An 18,082-nucleotide genomic window follows, 5' to 3' on the forward strand; every position below is an offset into this window, starting at 1 on the left:
TGAACACCTCCACTCAATTCTGAGGATTTCTTCAGCTCAGAGCCTTACCCTGAACATTGATGAACTTGTGGAAAAGATGGGACACCACCAAGTATCACCCTCAACCTCAAACAAGTGAACATTACTGTGCAATCACATATTTAGAGTTTTTACTCAGTTCAAGTTTAAAAGTTAAAATTTAATATTTGTTTTCACTGCATGTTACTTCTCCTTAAACAAAGTGTTGTTTTTGATTAATAGATTTTTGCACTTTATTTTTTTGTATTTCAATCCAATTATATTTTAAAAATATTTCAGTTGAGTGGATGATAGAAAATTGCTATTATTGTTTTTTCTTTGAAGTAAATTTAGCCCACTTTTGCTAAAATAGAAAATATAGTCTACTGATGGTGCCTTGAATACCGGTTTCTTTCATTTAATGTTCATGTTATGGGGATATTTATATAAAGGAAATTTGTCTTTTGTGTCTGTTGAAAATTAAAGATTACTGACAGAGCCATAAGAAAATATTGCTTTATTTATCTGATCATATTGTAATATATTTGTTAGGTTTTCAGTAGGTTCAATTAGGTTCACTAGACTATATGCGTCATTTAAAAAATTTTCAATGAACATTCGAACAGTCCGGCCCTCGTCTTGTAGCTGATTTTTTTATTTGGCCCTCCGTCCATTTGACTTTGACACCCCTGGTGTAACACATACTTGTTGGGAGTTTTGTACTAAGAGTTGGGAAATGTAACACATACTTGTTGGGAGTTTTGTACTAAGCGTTGGAAAGTGTAACACATACTTGTGTGAATTGCACCTAAGCGATAGGAAAAAAACTGTATTAGCAATTTTAAGCTATTAAAATCTTTCACTTTGACGGTGAACATTTGTGGGGGAGGGGGAGGCTTTGGAGGACAGTTAATTGACATTATTTGTTTTCTTTATAAACTAACTTCTTTCGGCGTATAGCCCCCATTGGTGTACTTTTTGATAATTAAATGTCCTGTTCACTCTCACAGTACCATTAGCCCCTACAATGTCTGGTGATCTGAAGGAGGTACATCATCATGGTATACAGTAAGTATTCTGACTTGAAGACACAGGGTGGGATGCAGACAGCTGTGTAAGTGGTTGACTATGTACCTCCATAGAGACTGGCTGACAGGGTATGTTTTATTTCAGTCTTTCCTGGCTCCTGGTACAGAACAGCACAGAACATGGGAGTAGTCCTCCCTACCTCCCTGTCTCCTACCTCCCTCTTTCTGTCTGTCTGTCTGTTATTTCATAGCAGGGAGAGCTGGAGGGAAGATTATGCCCTTTTCCACTCATCAACTCACTCTGACTTGTTTTCCGATTTGTTAGCCACATAACACATTTCCATCCAAATGTATTCATAGTGCATAGTTCATAGACTAAATACAAATGACTATTCATGATTATTCATAATATAAGGAGTTACAATAAATCATTATGAAGTGTTGCTATCTTATTTGTCCCAACCCAACACTGTATCACGTTTCAAGATGTATTCATCATATGTATTTATCTCCAGGCTATGAACGTTCTGTTCCTTCAACCTGGAGATCAGGTTTAGAGGCTACGACTGAGATCCCAAATGGCACCCCTATTCCCTACATAGTGCACTAGAGAATAGGGTGCCATTTATGTTCACTACTGTTCTCACCAACTCTCTCCTCCACCATTTAAACTGACACTGAGTACTAAAGAAGACTGTTCTGGTTAAAGGTTGCACCATTTCCCCATAAATAGCTGAGTTTGTAATTTTTTTTACATTTTTCCTCTCATTTTAGTGTTATCGGAACTTTGTTCGTCTGACACATTGGTTTGCCCTGTTCCTACGAGTGTAATAAAGATTATTGAATGCTACCATAAACAGTCAAAAGTTTGGACATACCTACTCATTCAAGGGTTTTTCCTTGTTTTTACTCATTTCTACATTGTAGAATAATAGTGAGGATATCAAAACTATGAAATAACACATGGAATCATGTAGTAACCAAAAAAGTGTTAAACAAATCAAAATATATTTTATATTTGAGATTCTTCAAAGTACAATCACACAATCACTCGAGCTCAACCCAATTGAGATGGTTTGGGATGAGTTGGACCACAGAGTGAAGGAAAAGCAGCCATCATATATGGGACATCCTTCAAGACTATTGGAAACGCATTCCAGGTGAAGCTGGTTGAGAGAGTGCCAAGAGTGTGCAAAGCTGTCATCAAGACAAAGGGTGGCTACTGTCGTGTCTTTACTATCATTAACTGAAGACTGATAGTTTTTTATCAAAGATTCTCTGTAATTAAGTAATACTCGATTAGACTGATTAATCATGTAACCGTAATTACTAGGAAGTCGGGGCACCAAGGAAAAATATTCAGATTACAAAGTTATAATTTCCTAAAATAACTTTTCAAATATTTTCATATCTGATCCATAGTCTTATGATTTACTTTACCTCACGTTAGTCTCATTCCAAACGTCGTAAATTGTTGGTTATCTGCACGAACCCAGTCTTCACTATGAGTCATCCATACATCAATTGTCTTAAATAATTGATTTATTACTAACTAAGTAATTCACAGAAATGCATAAACAAACAAACAAGGTAAATGTGCTTACATGAAATGAGAATGTACCCTAGTGGGCTGAACCGGCATGGCGGCTTGTTAGACAAAAGGGGAAGTGGGGGTCGACTAAGAAGTCACTACAGAGTTGATAATTATAACAATTGAAATGCTAATCCTTTGCACATGAACACTCACTCATTCGGGAACAATTGCAATCAATATATATATATTTACGCTCAGTGTGTCGTCTTGATCGCTGGTGAACAGTTCATTTATTTTGCAGAATTGTCCGTCTCTCTCCCTCTCTCTCTCTGTTGTGGTTATAGTGGATAGTTCAGAGTGACATTCATTAGTTTCGTTATAGAATGGATGTTTCGGCGGTTGTCGTTCTTCGCGTTCAATGATACCGAATTCCTAGCTGCAGAATAGTAATTAATATCAAAGACTTGTTCTTATTCTGTCGGTATCGATAGTCTAAGAGTTTAACCACGTGGTATGGTTAAAAAGATTCTACAACCTTTGTAGTGTTTTTTTTTAGAAAAACATGGTCTGCAACCTTTAGCCATCTCATAATTGAAGTAAGCTCGGTCTGCCGATCGAAAACCCGAGTGGGGGTTTGATTCGAAAGGCAGAAAAGGGCTGTCCCAGGACGCTTGACCCTAACTGGGCTCAGGGGTGGTCCTCTGATTTAGTTAACACCAATCCCCTTTTTGAGTTTTGCTTCAGTCCAAAATCATATTACACACTTTTACAAACAATACTGTTTGTTCTCATCATACACACTCATTCATCTTATACAACAATTAGATGTAAACCTCATATCTGAGGCTATTATATAAACAGCGTTATTGTAATGTGGCCACACCATCTCCCATGAGCTTCCCAAGTTGTGACAAACGGACCAGTTCGTAGCTGGATTCTTCACCGATCTTTTATACCCAAATAGGCCAACGTCATGACACTACTTTGAAGAATCTCAAATCTAAAATATATTTTGATTTGTTTAACACTTTTTTGGTTACTACATGATTCCATAAATGTTATTTCAAAGTTTTGATGTCTTCACTATTATTCTACAATGCAGAATATAGCGCAAATAAAGACCCCTGAATGAGTAGGTGTGTCCAATCCTTTGACTGGTACTGTACTTCATTGCAATGTTTCAACCGGAGTTAACTGGGTGCAGTTATCTTTTTTTCTCTGAGGATTTCTTTCCCCATGTGGAATTCCACCTGGGCGACGTGTTCAGTCTGGAGTTGGCAGCCACTAGTCCAGAGTCAGGCTCTACCTGGCACTTTACCAAATCTTTTGCACCCTGCACCTGGATAATTGTGCGCGTGCGTGTGCGTGTGTGTGTGTGTGTGTGTGTGTGTGTGTGTGTGTGTGTGTGCGTGTGTGCGTGCGTGCGTGCGTGCGTGCGTGTGTGCGGCGTGTTAACTACAGTTGAACTGTGTGGCCCTGTTGTTTGTCCTTCTCCTAACCTTTAGAGTAACTTGCGGCAAATCTCGAAAGTATTATTGTAATCTCGGACCACAAGACTAGGACAACGTGATAACATGTTGCTTCCAGTGAGGTTATCTAATGTCGTGGTCTAGCCTATACACTTTGTCGGCTATAATATTAGCTCAAAAATCTACAAAATCTCATATTGATCAGCAAACACCTTGAGTGAGGTTTTCAGACAGGAATTGGATTGAAGCATTTAAAATATATAAATATAATTCGAATGAAAGCAGAATATCGATCAACACGAACGTTTTCAACTTATGAAACACGAAACAAATGAATTAAATAAAACATTTTGGATTGAAGCGTAAAGTAACAGTAGGTCAATGCGGCGACATCCTTAATGCTAATTACAGTCGGGGTTATTCAAATAGAACTTGTACTGCAGTTCGTAAAACACTTCAAAGTGGATGAAACTGCACCTTCAGGGGCACATTTCAGACATGTATTTTATAACGTGAGTTATTGTCAGATGATTACTACTGTACTTGCTGCGTGGTGTCACCCTCAATGTGTCTTGCTGCAGCAAGCAGGTATTTTGAAAGTCACTCTTTGCTGCTCCAAACTGCAGGCTATAAATCAGCTATACATGTTGTTGTTTTATCTTGTCTCAAGATGGTTTATGTAATCCACACGTACTTAAGTAATACATTGTTACACAGGGCATGTTTTTCGGGCATACTTTCTTTATTAAAGATAAAGGTATAGTCTCAACCACTGTCATCTTGAGGACTTCAGTCTTAGCTATCTGTTATGGTGTCGTCGTCGTCCCCCCCACCGCCACCAGGAAATACAGGAAATGCTTCCAGGAAGTTGTGACTCACAGTAGCGTCTTAAATTCCTGTTAGTTTCCTGTTAGCTTCCTGTTCTCACAAGCAACACTCTGTTAGGTGAACAACATCCTGTCATACACCTACTGTACTGTAGGCAGTTAACTAAATACTTTACCATCCACTGCACAGTTGTTTCTTTCCCAAATATGGGCAATGTTGTTATCAGGTTATCTGTGTCACCAGGGCTGGAATGACGAGTGATTGAAAAAAAAACATTTATTGATTCCCATAGGGGAAATACATTGGATTTGATATGGAGTAAGATGATCACATTGAATGTGATGGTAAACATTGGTTTGCAGGCTATAAAAGTATTTCACACTGTCACACATTTCCAACAGCATGGATTTTTTTCAGTGGAAATAAAGCTTTTAAGGCATATAGTACTGCCAGTTCTTTATTGACCTCAGTAATGGGTGTGAGAAGTGGGCCACAGAACCTAATGGTCATGAGGAGAGGGCAATAGCACTGCATCCCTAATGTTGCTCTCTTTATCTGTGGCCAGAGACTGCATGGTCTGCTTGTCTGAGGTAGCAGGGCACGAGGGTGGGCGGTGCACTAACTTTTCGGACGAGAAGAAGAAAAAAACTGTGTGGTCTGTCGGCCTTTGTGACTCGTCAGGCTCGATATAGCATCAGCTCAGTTACTCCTCTCGCTACATCCTGTTGTGAAGCAGCGCGACTCGGCCTCGTCTGGCTGTCGCTCATGCATGGGGCTCTCTCTCTATCACACACTCAAACAGACACAGGCACATACACACCTCTGTGGACCCTGTGTGTGAAAAGCAAGCTGGATGTGAGACCCTTGTTTCCTGGGCTAGCAGAGGAACAGACTAGATCTGAGTCTGTGTGACCTGGGCTATCTGAAGAACAGGCTGGATCTGGGCTATCTGAAGAACAGGCTGGATCTGGGCTATCTGAAGAACAGGCTGGATCTGGGCTAGCAGAGGAACAGACTAGATCTGAGTCTGTGTGACCTGGGCTATCTGAAGAACAGGCTGGATCTGGGCTATCTGAAGAACAGGCTGGATCTGGGCTATCTGAAGAACAGGCTGGATCTGGGCTAGCAGTGGCCCTCAGTGGGAAAGGAAACCGTTAACGTGACTCTGGGGAGCAAACCGGCTCAGGGGTCCCTGATGATGGGGTGTTGTCTGTTTGTGCATCAGAAGGTGAGTAAGAGGAGAGGTCTAACCCTGCTCTGGAAGATAGTTATAGTGAGAGTCCTACCAACCCTGCTCTGGAGGATAGTTATAGTGAGAATCCTACCAACCCTGCTCTGGAGGATAGTTATAGTGAGAGTCCTACCAACCCTGCTCTGGAGGATAGTTATAGTGAGAGTCCTACCAACCCTGCTCTGAAGGATAGTTATAGTGAGAGTCCTACCAGCCCTGCTCTGGAGGATAGTTATAGTGAGAGTCCTACCAACCCTGCTCTGGAGGATAGTTATAGTGAGAGTCCTACCAACCCTGCTCTGGGGGATAGTTATAGTTATAGTGAGAGTCCTACCAACCCTGCTCTGGAGGATAGTTATAGTGAGAGTCCTACCAACCCTGCTCTGGAGGATAGTTATAGTTATAGTGAGAGTCCTACCAACCCTGCTCTGGAGGATAGTTATAGTGAGAGTCCTACCAACCCTGCTCTGGGGGATAGTTATAGTTATAGTGAGAGTCCTACCAACCCTGCTCTGGGGGATAGTTATAGTTATAGTGAGAGTCCTACCAACCCTGCTCTGGGGGATAGTTATAGTGAGAGTCCTACCAACCCTGCTCTGGAGGATAGTTATAGTTATAGTGAGAGTCCTACCAACCCTGCTCTGGGGGATAGTTATAGTTATAGTGAGAGTCCTACCAACCCTGCTCTGGGGGATAGTTATAGTTATAGTGAGAGTCCTACCAACCCTGCTCTGGAGGATAGTTATAGTGAGAGTCCTACCAACCCTGCTCTGGAGGATAGTTATAGTGAGAGTCCTACCAACCCTGCTCTGGGGGATAGTTATAGTTATAGTGAGAGTCCTACCAACCCTGCTCTGGGGGATAGTTATAGTGAGAGTCCTACCAACCCTGCTCTGGAGGATAGTTATAGTTATAGTGAGAGTCCTACCAACCCTGCTCTGGAGGATAGTTATAGTGAGAGTCCTACCAACCCTGCTCTGGGGGATAGTTATAGTTATAGTGAGAGTCCTACCAACCCTGCTCTGGGGGATAGTTATAGTGAGAATCCTACCAACCCTGCTCTGGAGGATAGTTATAGTGAGAGTCCTACCAACCCTGCTCTGGAGGATAGTTATAGTGAGAGTCCTACCAGCCCTGCTCTGGAGGATAGTTATAGTGAGAGTCCTACCAACCCTGCTCTGGAGGATAGTTATAGTGAGAGTCCTACCAACCCTGCTCTGGAGGATAGTTATAGTGAGAGTCCTACCAACCCTGCTCTGGAGGATAGTTATAGTTATAGTGAGAGTCCTACCAACCCTGCTCTGGAGGATAGTTATAGTGAGAGTCCTACCAACCCTGCTCTGGAGGATAGTTATAGTGAGAATCCTACCAACCCTGCTCTGAAGGATAGTTATAGTGAGAGTCCTACCAACCCTGCTCTGGAGGATAGTTATAGTTATAGTGAGAGTCCTACCAACCCTGCTCTGGAGGATAGTTATAGTGAGAGTCCTACCAACCCTGCTCTATAGGATAGTTATAGTTATAGTGAGAGTCCTACCAACCCTGCTCTGGAGGATAGTTATAGTGAGAATCCTACCAACCCTGCTCTGGAGGATAGTTATAGTGAGAGTCCTACCAACCCTGCTCTGGAGGATAGTTATAGTGAGAGTCCTACCAACCCTGCTCTGGAGGATAGTTATAGTTATAGTGAGAGTCCTACCAACCCTGCTCTGGAGGATAGTTATAGTGAGAGTCCTACCAACCCTGCTCTGGAGGATAGTTATAGTTATAGTGAGAGTCCTACCAGCCCTGCTCTGAAGGATAGTTATAGTGAGAGTCCTACCAACCCTGCTCTGGAGGATAGTTATAGTTATAGTGAGAGTCCTACCAACCCTGCTCTGGGGGATAGTTATAGTGAGAATCCTACCAACCCTGCTCTGGAGGATAGTTATAGTTATAGTGAGAGTCCTACCAACCCTGCTCTGGAGGATAGTTATAGTGAGAGTCCTACCAACCCTGCTCTGGAGGATAGTTATAGTGAGAGTCCTACCAACCCTGCTCTGGAGGATAGTTATAGTTATAGTGAGAATCCTACCAACCCTGCTCTGGAGGATAGTTATAGTGAGAGTCCTACCAACCCTGCTCTGGAGGATAGTTATAGTGAGAGTCCTACCAACCCTGCTCTGGAGGATAGTTATAGTGAGAGTCCTACCAGCCCTGCTCTGGAGGATAGTTATAGTGAGAGTCCTACCAACCCTGCTCTGGAGGATAGTTATAGTGAGAGTCCTACCAACCCTGCTCTGGAGGATAGTTATAGTGAGAGTCCTACCAACCCTGCTCTGGAGGATAGTTATAGTTATAGTGAGAGTCCTACCAACCCTGCTCTGGAGGATAGTTATAGTGAGAATCCTACCAACCCTGCTCTGGAGGATAGTTATAGTGAGAATCCTACCAACCCTGCTCTGGAGGATAGTTATAGTGAGAGTCCTACCAACCCTGCTCTGGAGGATAGTTATAGTGAGAGTCCTACCAACCCTGCTCTGGAGGATAGTTATAGTGAGAGTCCTACCAACCCTGCTCTGGGGGATAGTTATAGTTATAGTGAGAGTCCTACCAACCCTGCTCTGGAGGATAGTTATAGTGAGAATCCTACCAGCCCTGAAATTACCATGTATTTTATATTTTTCTGTTTCAGCCTGCATTACAAATTAAGTGATAGTTGAAATGTTAGTAGTACTTCATCCTGCTTAGCTAAGGGAATGCATAAACTGCCACAATAATTATTGTCTCAAGGTATAATATTCTTTATTCAATTTTGAACATCATCTGTAATGTTCTATTAGTAGGTTATGCAAAAAAAATGTTTGCATTGTCCAATCACACACTACTTACTACCTTTTAGGACAGACCTGTCACATATTAGTGAGATGAACAGGTCTTCACAACATCCTCTGGTCTGGAGGAAACAGAGGTAGTTTCACTGTATAGTCAAACAGAGAGCTAGTCACCATCTGTTGTGTCCCCATGCACTCAATGATCTGTATGATAAGGTGTGTGTGTGTGTGTGTGTGTGTGTGTGTGTGTGTGTGTGTGTGTGTGTGTGTGTGTGTGTGTGTGTGTGTGTGTGTGTGTGCGCGTGCGCGTACGTGTGTGTGTGTGTGTGTGTGGAAGACTCGTCACCTGTCACTCTTTACACAAAGTGTTACATGTTCCCTGGATCGGCTGCACCTGCTGTGCCTCTAGAGCAAAGACTTGCCTTAATGTGAACTAGGCTGAGTGAAGCCTTAATGTGAACTAGGCTGAGTGAAGCCTTAATGTGAACTAGGCTGAGTGAAGCCTTAATGTGAACTAGGCTGAGTGAATATAAACTAGTGAAACGTTTTGACACTAAGCTAAGCTTAGCTTAAGCTTCTTTCTACGGGAAGAAAATGATTTATTTATACCTGGTGTTGGTCTACGAGATGGGGGCTGGGGGTTGTAGGGCTTTGGAAGTTGCACTGGAAAAGGGCAGGGGGTTGGTGATGGAGAAGGGAAGGGGGTGATGGAGGAGGGAACGGGGTTAGTGATGGAGAAGGGAAGGGGGTGATGGAGGAGGGAAGGGGGTGATGGAGGAGGGAAGGGGGTGATGGAGGAGGGAACGGTGTTGGTGATGGAGAAGGGAAGCGGGTGATGGAGAAGGGAAGGGGGTGATGGAGAAGGGCAGGGGGTTGGTGATGGAGAAGGGCAGGGGGTGATGGAGAAGGGAAGTGGGTTGGTGATGGAGAAGGGCAGGGGGTGATGGAGAAGGGAAGTGGGTTGGTGATGGAGAAGGGCAGGGGGTGATGGAGAAGGGAAGGGGTGATGGAGAAGGGCAGGGGGTTGGTGATGGAGAAGGGCAGGGGGTGATGGAGAAGGGAAGTGGGTTGGTGATGGAGAAGGGCAGGGGGTGATGGAGAAGGGAAGGGGTGATGGAGAAGGGCAGGGGGTTGGTGATGGAGAAGGGAAGGGGTGATGGAGAAGGGAAGGGGGTTGGTGATGGAGGAGGGCAGGGGGTTGGTGATGGAGAAAGGCAGGGGGTTGGTGATGGAGAAGGGAAGGGGTTGATGGAGAAGGGCAGGGGGTTGGTGATGGAGAAGGGCAGGGGGTTGGTGATGGAGAAGGGCGGGGGGTTGGTGATGGAGGAGGGCGGGGGTTTGGTGATGGAGAAGGGCAGGGGGTTGGTGATGGAGAAGGGAAGGGGGTGATGGAGAAGGGCAGGGGGTTGGTGATGGAGAAGGGCAGGGGGTTGGTGATGGAGAAGGGAAGGGGGTTGGTGATGGAGAAGGGAAGGGGGTGATGGAGAAGGGCAGGGGGTTGGTGATGGAGAAGGGCAGGGGGTTGGTGATGGAGAAGGGAAGGGGGTTGGTGATGGAGAAGGGAAGGGGGTTGGTGATGGAGAAGGGAAGGGGGTGATGGAGAAGGGCAGGGGGTTGGTGATGGAGAAGGGCAGGGGGTTGGTGATGGAGAAGGGCAGGGGGTTGGTGATGGAGAAGGGAAGGGGGTTGGTGATGGAGAAGGGAAGGGGGTTGGTGATGGAGAAGGGAAGGGGGTGATGGAGAAGGGCAGGGGGTTGGTGATGGAGAAGGGCAGGGGGTTGGTGATGGAGAAGGGAATGGGCAGTGGTGTAAAGTACTTAAGTTTTTTGTGGTATCTGTACTTTACCATTTATATTTTTGACAACTTTTACTTTTACTCCATTACATTCCTAAAGAAAATAATGTACTTTTTACTCCTTAGATTTTCCCTGACTCTGTAACGTCTGCTTCCAGCCCACACCCTCAAACACGTAGATCCCCTGAACGCAGCTCACTCTCCAGATCCCAATCACCTGAATTCTAATCACCTGTTTACACACCTGTATGTTATTATCACACACTATTTAGTTCAGTTCTTTGCACCCCATCAATGTGAGGTCTTGTTTGTTTTGTGACACACCTCTATTCGGAGCTCTGTTTTTCCCGTAATTTAATCCTCCCGTGTATGATAGGACTTGGACTGCCTCACCAACGACACCTTTTGCCTATTCCCTGCCTGTACTTTACGGATTTCCTGTTATCAACCGATCTGAGTGTTGAACTGTGACCCTGGCTATCCGTAAATTAAAAAACAAGACAATTGTGTCGTCTGGTTTGCTTAATATAATACTTTTTTTTAATGATTTATACTTTTACTTTTGATACTTACAGTTGAAGTTGGAAGTTTACATCCACCTTAGCTAAATACATTTAAACTCAGTTTTTCACAATTCCTGACATTTAATCCTAGTAAAGATTTCCTGTCTTAGGGCAGGGGGGAAGGGAGATGGTGATGGAGAAGGGAAGGGAGATGGTGATGGAGAAGGGAAGGGGGTTGGTGATGGAGAAGGGAAGGGGGTTGGTGATGGAGAAGGGAATGGGGTTGGTGATGGAGAAGGGAAGGGGGTGATGGAGAAGGGAAGGGGGTTGGTGATGGAGAAGGGAAGGGGGATGGTGATGGAGAAGAGAAGGGGGTTGGTGATGGAGAAGAGAAGGGGGATGGTGATGGAGAATGGGGTGGTGATGGAAATGATGAAAAGTAGTGATGCTGCTGAGTTGTTGACTCCAGGCTTCATCATAATATCCATGTCAGAATGTCTCTGCAAACTAACTGTATATATATCAATATCTTCAATATAGATCTGTCACTCAAATGTTAATGTGTTAATTGTAAGATAAAGCTCTCTGTCAAGTTTCCCTATTATTTGGAAGTGAATCTTTCAGTTCCGTGAACTATGACTGGTGTCCTTTCAGTCGAACCAGTTGTGTTTCTCTGAATGCTTAATAAGATTTCAAATAATGATGACCTTGAGTAGTCAGTTTAACGGAAAACGTTGTCTCCAGAAACTATGGTAGAACTAAGGGCGCCAGTCATTTCCTGTTATGAAACGTTTTTTTCATCATGTGTAACATACATTCTCACTCATCATTATTCACGATCCATTCAGGACTATCCGTAACCATGGTAGCATCCACATTAATGTAGAAGTGTTTAGAAACAAATTCTATTCATATTTACAAAAAAAGTGACTCCAAAATTAAATCCATTTCTATTGGGCACAAAATAATCTGAAACACAACCAAAACAAACAGCAAATGCATCCAACAAGTTTGTGTAGTCACAACCTTAATGTAATCATTGCGCACTAGGAACATGGGACCAAATGCTACATTTTGACTACTTTAATAGACATGAAATTGTCCCAATACTTTTGGTCCCCTAAAATGGGGGACTATGTACAAAAAGTGCTGTCATTTTTTACTGAACTACCCTCATAGTCATTGTATCATTTCAAATCCAACGTGTTGGAGTACAGAGCCAAAACAACAACATGATCACGGTCCTTTTGGAGCTCACTGTAAGTGTTTAGATACGTCTGTGCTACCAAGACTATTGGCATACGGCTTCCATACAGCATGTAACACGCTCCAAACAACACACCTGTCTGCGTTGTGCTCCATGTTCCCCATTGTTCAGCTGGAGAAGATCTGTTGGAGTGTGTTGTGATGTTCTGTTTAAAGTAGGAAGGATGTGTCATTGTTGTGTTCAGCTCAGCTCCAGACAATGTGTGTGCGTCTGTGGAGACGTCGTGGAGACAATACACAAGCTTTTTGGAGAGATTTTTGTGAGGACAAACTCCGTTGTTTCAGGCCAAATATACATCAGTTGTACAACCTGAGTGTGTACCGTGTTGTACTGAGTTCACATACATAATTCATCTTTCTCTCTGTGCTTCCTGTGTTCCATTACATACATTGTTCAACTGCTCTCCCTGACCTCAGAGAAGCCCTGGTAGCCAAGCTGGAGAACACTTGTTGTCATGGAAATTAAACTGTTCTAGGGCAACAATAATAACACACTACAGCCTGTGGAGAATACAATGCCAAGTAGAAGGAAACAGCGGATGGAATCCATTTAGACTAACTGCTGCTAGGCCCGTAAATATAGCAGCCTAGTTTATCTACTAAAATGGTTGGGGAAGAGCCAACTATTAAGTGCACCAGTGATTGGCTTACTGTATGCTGGATTTCTGTTAGCCTGAGGCACATGGATGTTTCATTCCTATCGAAACTCTGAATCAGAGTATGAAAAATATAGGAATAGGCTTTACCTCTTCTTCTCACTGGCCTCATAGCCTCCATATAGAAAGAGGCTGTACCTCTTCTTCTCACTGGCCTCATAGCTTCCATATAGAAAGAGGATTTACCTCTTCTTCTCACTGGCCTCATAGCCTCCATATAGAAAGAGGCTTTACCTCTTCTTCTCACTGGCCTCATAGCCTCCATATAGAAAGAGGCTGTACCTCTTCTTCTCACTGGCCTCATAGCCTCCATATAGAAAGAGGCTGTACCTCTTCTTCTCACTGGCCTCATAGCTTCCATATAGAAAGAGGATTTACCTCTTCTTCTCACTGGCCTCATAGCCTCCATATAGAAAGAGGCTTTACCTCTTCTTCTCACTGGCCTCATAGCCTCCATATAGAAAGAGGCTTTACCTCTTCTTCTCACTGGTCTCATAGCCTCCATATAGAAAGAGACTGTACCTCTTCTTCTCACTGGCCTCATAGCCTCCATATAGAAAGAGACTGTACCTCTTCTTCTCACTGGCCTCATAGCCTCCATATAGAAAGAGACTGTACCTCTTCTTCTCACTGGCCTCATAGCCTCCATATAGAAAGAGACTGTACCTCTTCTTCTCACTGGCCTCATAGCCTCCATATAGAAAGAGACTGTACCTCTTCTTCTCACTGGCCTCATAGCCTCCATACCTTCATTTGACCTTTATCAATCACGAAAGACCCTAGAGGTTAGAAACCCTTTTTGGTTTTCATAGGTCAACCTGTAGCTTAGCAACCGTGTGAGGTAGTTAATTACTTTAATTCAGTTGCTCTCATGTTACTTAAACTTCAATGTTTGTCCCTAAAACTCACCCTTTGTGTTGTTATTGTGTGTTTACAGAAGAAGAGGAAACAGATGAGGGATGTGGACTCTCTCAGCCTGTGCAGTCTGGACATCAACGTAAGTACAGATTCAACTCAGAACACTGGCTTTGTCTTCACCCCTCCTTTCCACTCTATCGCTGTCTCTCTGACATTAACTTGTTAGGACCATCTTAAACACCTTTGTATGGTAGCTCCCATCTCTCCTCTTCTTACCGATAAGTGATATTCTAAACAACAACGGCAATTGCTCCAGAGCTGTATTTTCAAAGACAAGACTGAAGAAACCTTGACACACCAGACAGTGTGTAGCTCAGTCAAAGAACAAAATAGTTTTTAAAAAATAGCAAAAAAAATGCTTCATGGCATCAGTGATAAGTTACAGTACAGTATATGCCTTGAACTTGTGTTGGCTGTTGGCTGTTTCCACAGAATACATTGAGCGTGTCAAAACACAAAACCAACCATGTGGAATCTACTTCAACGTGTTTTTCTACTTAGCTCCTCTTTAAAGTGTAGAGGCAGCACATCTGGGTGATAATGGAAGCTGTGAGTGTATCTGGGTGGGGTGTCAGTTGATTGACAGGTCCAGAACTGGCGAAGACAGATCTGGGTGTGGGATGTATGAGGTCAGATGTGAGGTGGAACTGTTGTGTTTGAATGCAGAGCATTGTGATTTTACTGTCTTTGTCCGACCATTGTTTTTAAAACAGCACTCCTCCCTTTACCGTTTTAAAATGATATAACTCAGGTTGTAAAGTCAGAGAGAAATAGGAAACATTTCTCCATGGAATTAATTGTTTATTTTAGATACAAACGGTTTCTAATAGATCCAATCTATTTTTGGATTATCTTGTAAACACTTCATTGTGTTATTATCTTTAGCTATAGACAGTCAAACTTGTTTTCAGTATTCTAGTCAACACATTCCTTACCTACAGTTCCTACTATTATTAAGGTTTTATTTTTTTAATTCATACATTTTTATTCAAGAGCACATCAATGATAAGTAGTAAACTATTATTTTAGGAGTTACGGCCTGGCCATGTCCTGTGTAATGTAATCTAGCCCCGTGTTAGTTTGACTGGAGTCCATGGCAAGCAGAGTGCAGGACTGGGCAGGACCGGGCAGGACCAGAGCTTGTACCAGGGCAGGGATAGTCTAGAACCAGTACTACAGCCAGGGGTAAGGGTAGGGAGGTGATATGGTGCCACTTGCCTGTTTGGCCTGTGTTCAGCAGTGTGACTGACTGACTAACTGGCCTGGTCGGGCTCACACAATGGCCCGGCCTCGTATCGACAAGGCCAAGGCTCCGCTGGCAAGGGCCCACTGGAAAAGGAGGCCAACTATTGTTTCTCACTGCTTTTCCTTCTGCTGAGGAACCTATTGATCGCTATCAAGCGACTCAACGGTAAATCTACAATAACAACAACATGCTGTGGATTGTCGTAATAGGCTGTACACTCGTTAACGATAGCAGGGCCAGATGGGATGTGTGCACTGCTGGAGCTAGGAACACAAGCATTTCGCTACACCCGCAATAACATCTGCTAAATATGTGTAATACAATTTGATTTGATGCTTCTAAACCAAAGTGACGTGTATTCCACATAGGACACTCCTCTCTATTTATAGGAGTCTATATATTGTAATAAAAAATGTTGTTGATAAAACGGATAAGCGCACCCCCATGGAAGCTGTCTTGATGCTTCCCGAATTGCTACAACATGTAGAACTTTGCTACAAACTTTATTTGCAGGGTTCAACAACAGCACACGTCAGTGATCTTGTTCTGTAGATCTGTGTATTCCAGATCATAGCTAGATATGTGAAAGGTATTCAACCACTCTTTGAGGAAAATGGCAAATGTCTTAGTTGTTGATTTGACCCTAATCTTGTTTTGCCACACTACCAAGTCTGGTTTTCACTCGGCTCATAGAATTAACGTGAGACAGCCAGAAATCGAGGTTAACCTGGGGGCCCACCTGTAAGTAACAACACAGCACAATTTATTATTCTGTCTAAATCTGTCTAATCCAGCATGATAATAGTTTCATCTGGATTTGAGGACTAACACATTAATGGCATTGTTCTTAGAACTGGCTGCCCACTCGCCACAGGACACAACCACACAACAACACTAATGAGACGATTAAAGTATTCAATCAGGACCAAATACAATCCCTTTATTCTGAGCTAAACATGGCATCTTAAAGGGAAACGTCATTTTCATCATCTCCAGCACCACAACATCAACATACAGTATGTGAAAATGGCGTGTTTCTATGTTCTGTAGTAAAAAAGATAGAGATAGAGGACGAGTGTTTCCAATGACATTGTCAACCAATTAGTAGGCAATTAGTAGGCAATTAGTAGGCATTGCCTCCTCATAAATGGTTAAAATCACATGAAGCACACAGATGATGTCATTGGAAACACATCTCCCTCCATTTTCACATACACTACATGACCAAAAGTATATGGACACTTGCTTGTTGAACATCTCATTCCAAAATCCTGGGCATTAATATGGAGTTGGTGCCCCCCTTGCTGCAATAACAGCCTCCACTCTTCTGGGAAGGCTTTCCACTAGATGTTGGAACATTGCTGTGGGAACTTTCTTCCATTCAGCCACAAGAGCATTAGTGAGGTTGGGGACTGATGTTGGCCGATTAGACCTGGGGTTGAGGTATTGGTAAGGGCTCTGTGCAGGCCAGTCAAGTTCTTCAACACCGATCTCGACAAACCATTTCTGTATGGACCTTGCTTTGTGCATGGGGGCATTGTCATGCTGAAACAGGAAAGGTCCTTCCACAAACTATTACCACAAAGTTTGAAGCACAGAATTGTCTAGAATGTCATTGAATGCTGTAGCATTAAGCTTTCCCTTCACTGGAACTAAGGAGCCTAGTCCGAACCATGAAAAACAACCCCAGACCATTATTCCACTATTCATTGGGACAGGCAGCTTTCGCCTGGCATCCGCCAAACCCATACACGTCCGTCAGACTGCCAGATGGTGAAGCGTAATTCATCACTCCAGAGAACGCGTTTCCACTGCTCCAGAATCCAATGGCGGTGTGCTTTACACCACTCTAGTCGAAGGTTGGGATTGCGCATGGTGACCTTAGGCTTGTGTGCAGCTGCTCGGCCATGGAAACCCATTTCATGAAGCTCCTGGCGAATAGTTATTGTGCTGACGTTGCTTCCATAGGCAGTTTGGAACTAGGTAGTGAGTGTTGCAACCGAGGACAGACGATTTTTACCTGTTCTGTGAGCTTGTGTGGCCTACCACTTCGTGGCTGAGCCGCTGTTGCTCAGATCTAGCAGAGCAGAAATTTGACGAACTGACTTGTTGGAAAGGTGGCATCCTATGACAGTGCCACGTTGAAAGTCACTGATCTCTTCAGTAAGGCCAGTACTGCCAATGTTTGTTTATGGAGATTGCATGGCTGTGTGCTCAATTTTATGTCAGCAACGGGTGTGGCTGAAATAGACCGAATCCACTCATTTGAAGGGGTGTCCACATAATTTTGTATATATAGTGTATGTTGATGTTGGGGTGGTGTTGGAGATTAATATGAAGTTGAACCTTTTATAAATGTTGCTGTAAGAGTAATTGGTTTCATGTGAGAAAGTTGTTCTGGGCTGTAAATCAAGTTTATTTATCTACCCGTGTGTGTGTGTGTGTGTGTGTGTGTGTGTGTGTGTGTGTGTGTGTGTGTGTGTGTGTGTGTGTGTGTGTGTGTGTGTGTGTGTGTGTGTGTGTGTGTGTGTATTTGGCTGGATTCAGGGAGTGCAGAGAGCGGAATATTTAACAGGACAGAGAGGAATCAACAAACCACAACAGCCTTCAACTGTCTAGACCATTTTGCACTAACACTCTCTGTCATTAAAATAGATGGCTTCGTGAGAAAGAGGAAGTATAAATGTAGAAACCTTTATATGATTAGAACCATTTACAGTATGATAGTGTATACTCTATCCAAGTTGGTCGAAGCCCTCTGTAACAGACTCCCTTGGTATCATGTAAAATGACACAAC

General features: G+C 43.3%; 1 protein-coding gene across 2 annotated transcripts in view; it reads left to right on the forward strand.

Moving 5' to 3' along the window:
• LOC139371399 (Rho guanine nucleotide exchange factor (GEF) 3) overlaps positions 1-18,082 on the forward strand; it is a 93,234-nt gene that overhangs the window by 26,145 nt on the left and 49,007 nt on the right. The window contains exons 1-3 of one of the 2 annotated variants that reach the window (XM_071111790.1): positions 5,519-5,789; positions 5,844-6,084; positions 14,058-14,117. In XM_071111790.1, coding sequence (XP_070967891.1) covers positions 6,052-6,084; positions 14,058-14,117 — 93 coding nt within the window. In that variant the 5' untranslated portion in view covers positions 5,519-5,789; positions 5,844-6,051. Of the gene's footprint in view, positions 1-5,518; positions 5,790-5,843; positions 6,085-14,057; positions 14,118-18,082 lie in introns of those variants that run through there. The other variant, XM_071111788.1, reaches the window with a different exon arrangement.

This window comes from Oncorhynchus clarkii, chromosome 17 (assembly GCF_045791955.1).
Source record: "Oncorhynchus clarkii lewisi isolate Uvic-CL-2024 chromosome 17, UVic_Ocla_1.0, whole genome shotgun sequence".
Lineage (NCBI taxonomy): Eukaryota > Metazoa > Chordata > Actinopteri > Salmoniformes > Salmonidae > Oncorhynchus > Oncorhynchus clarkii.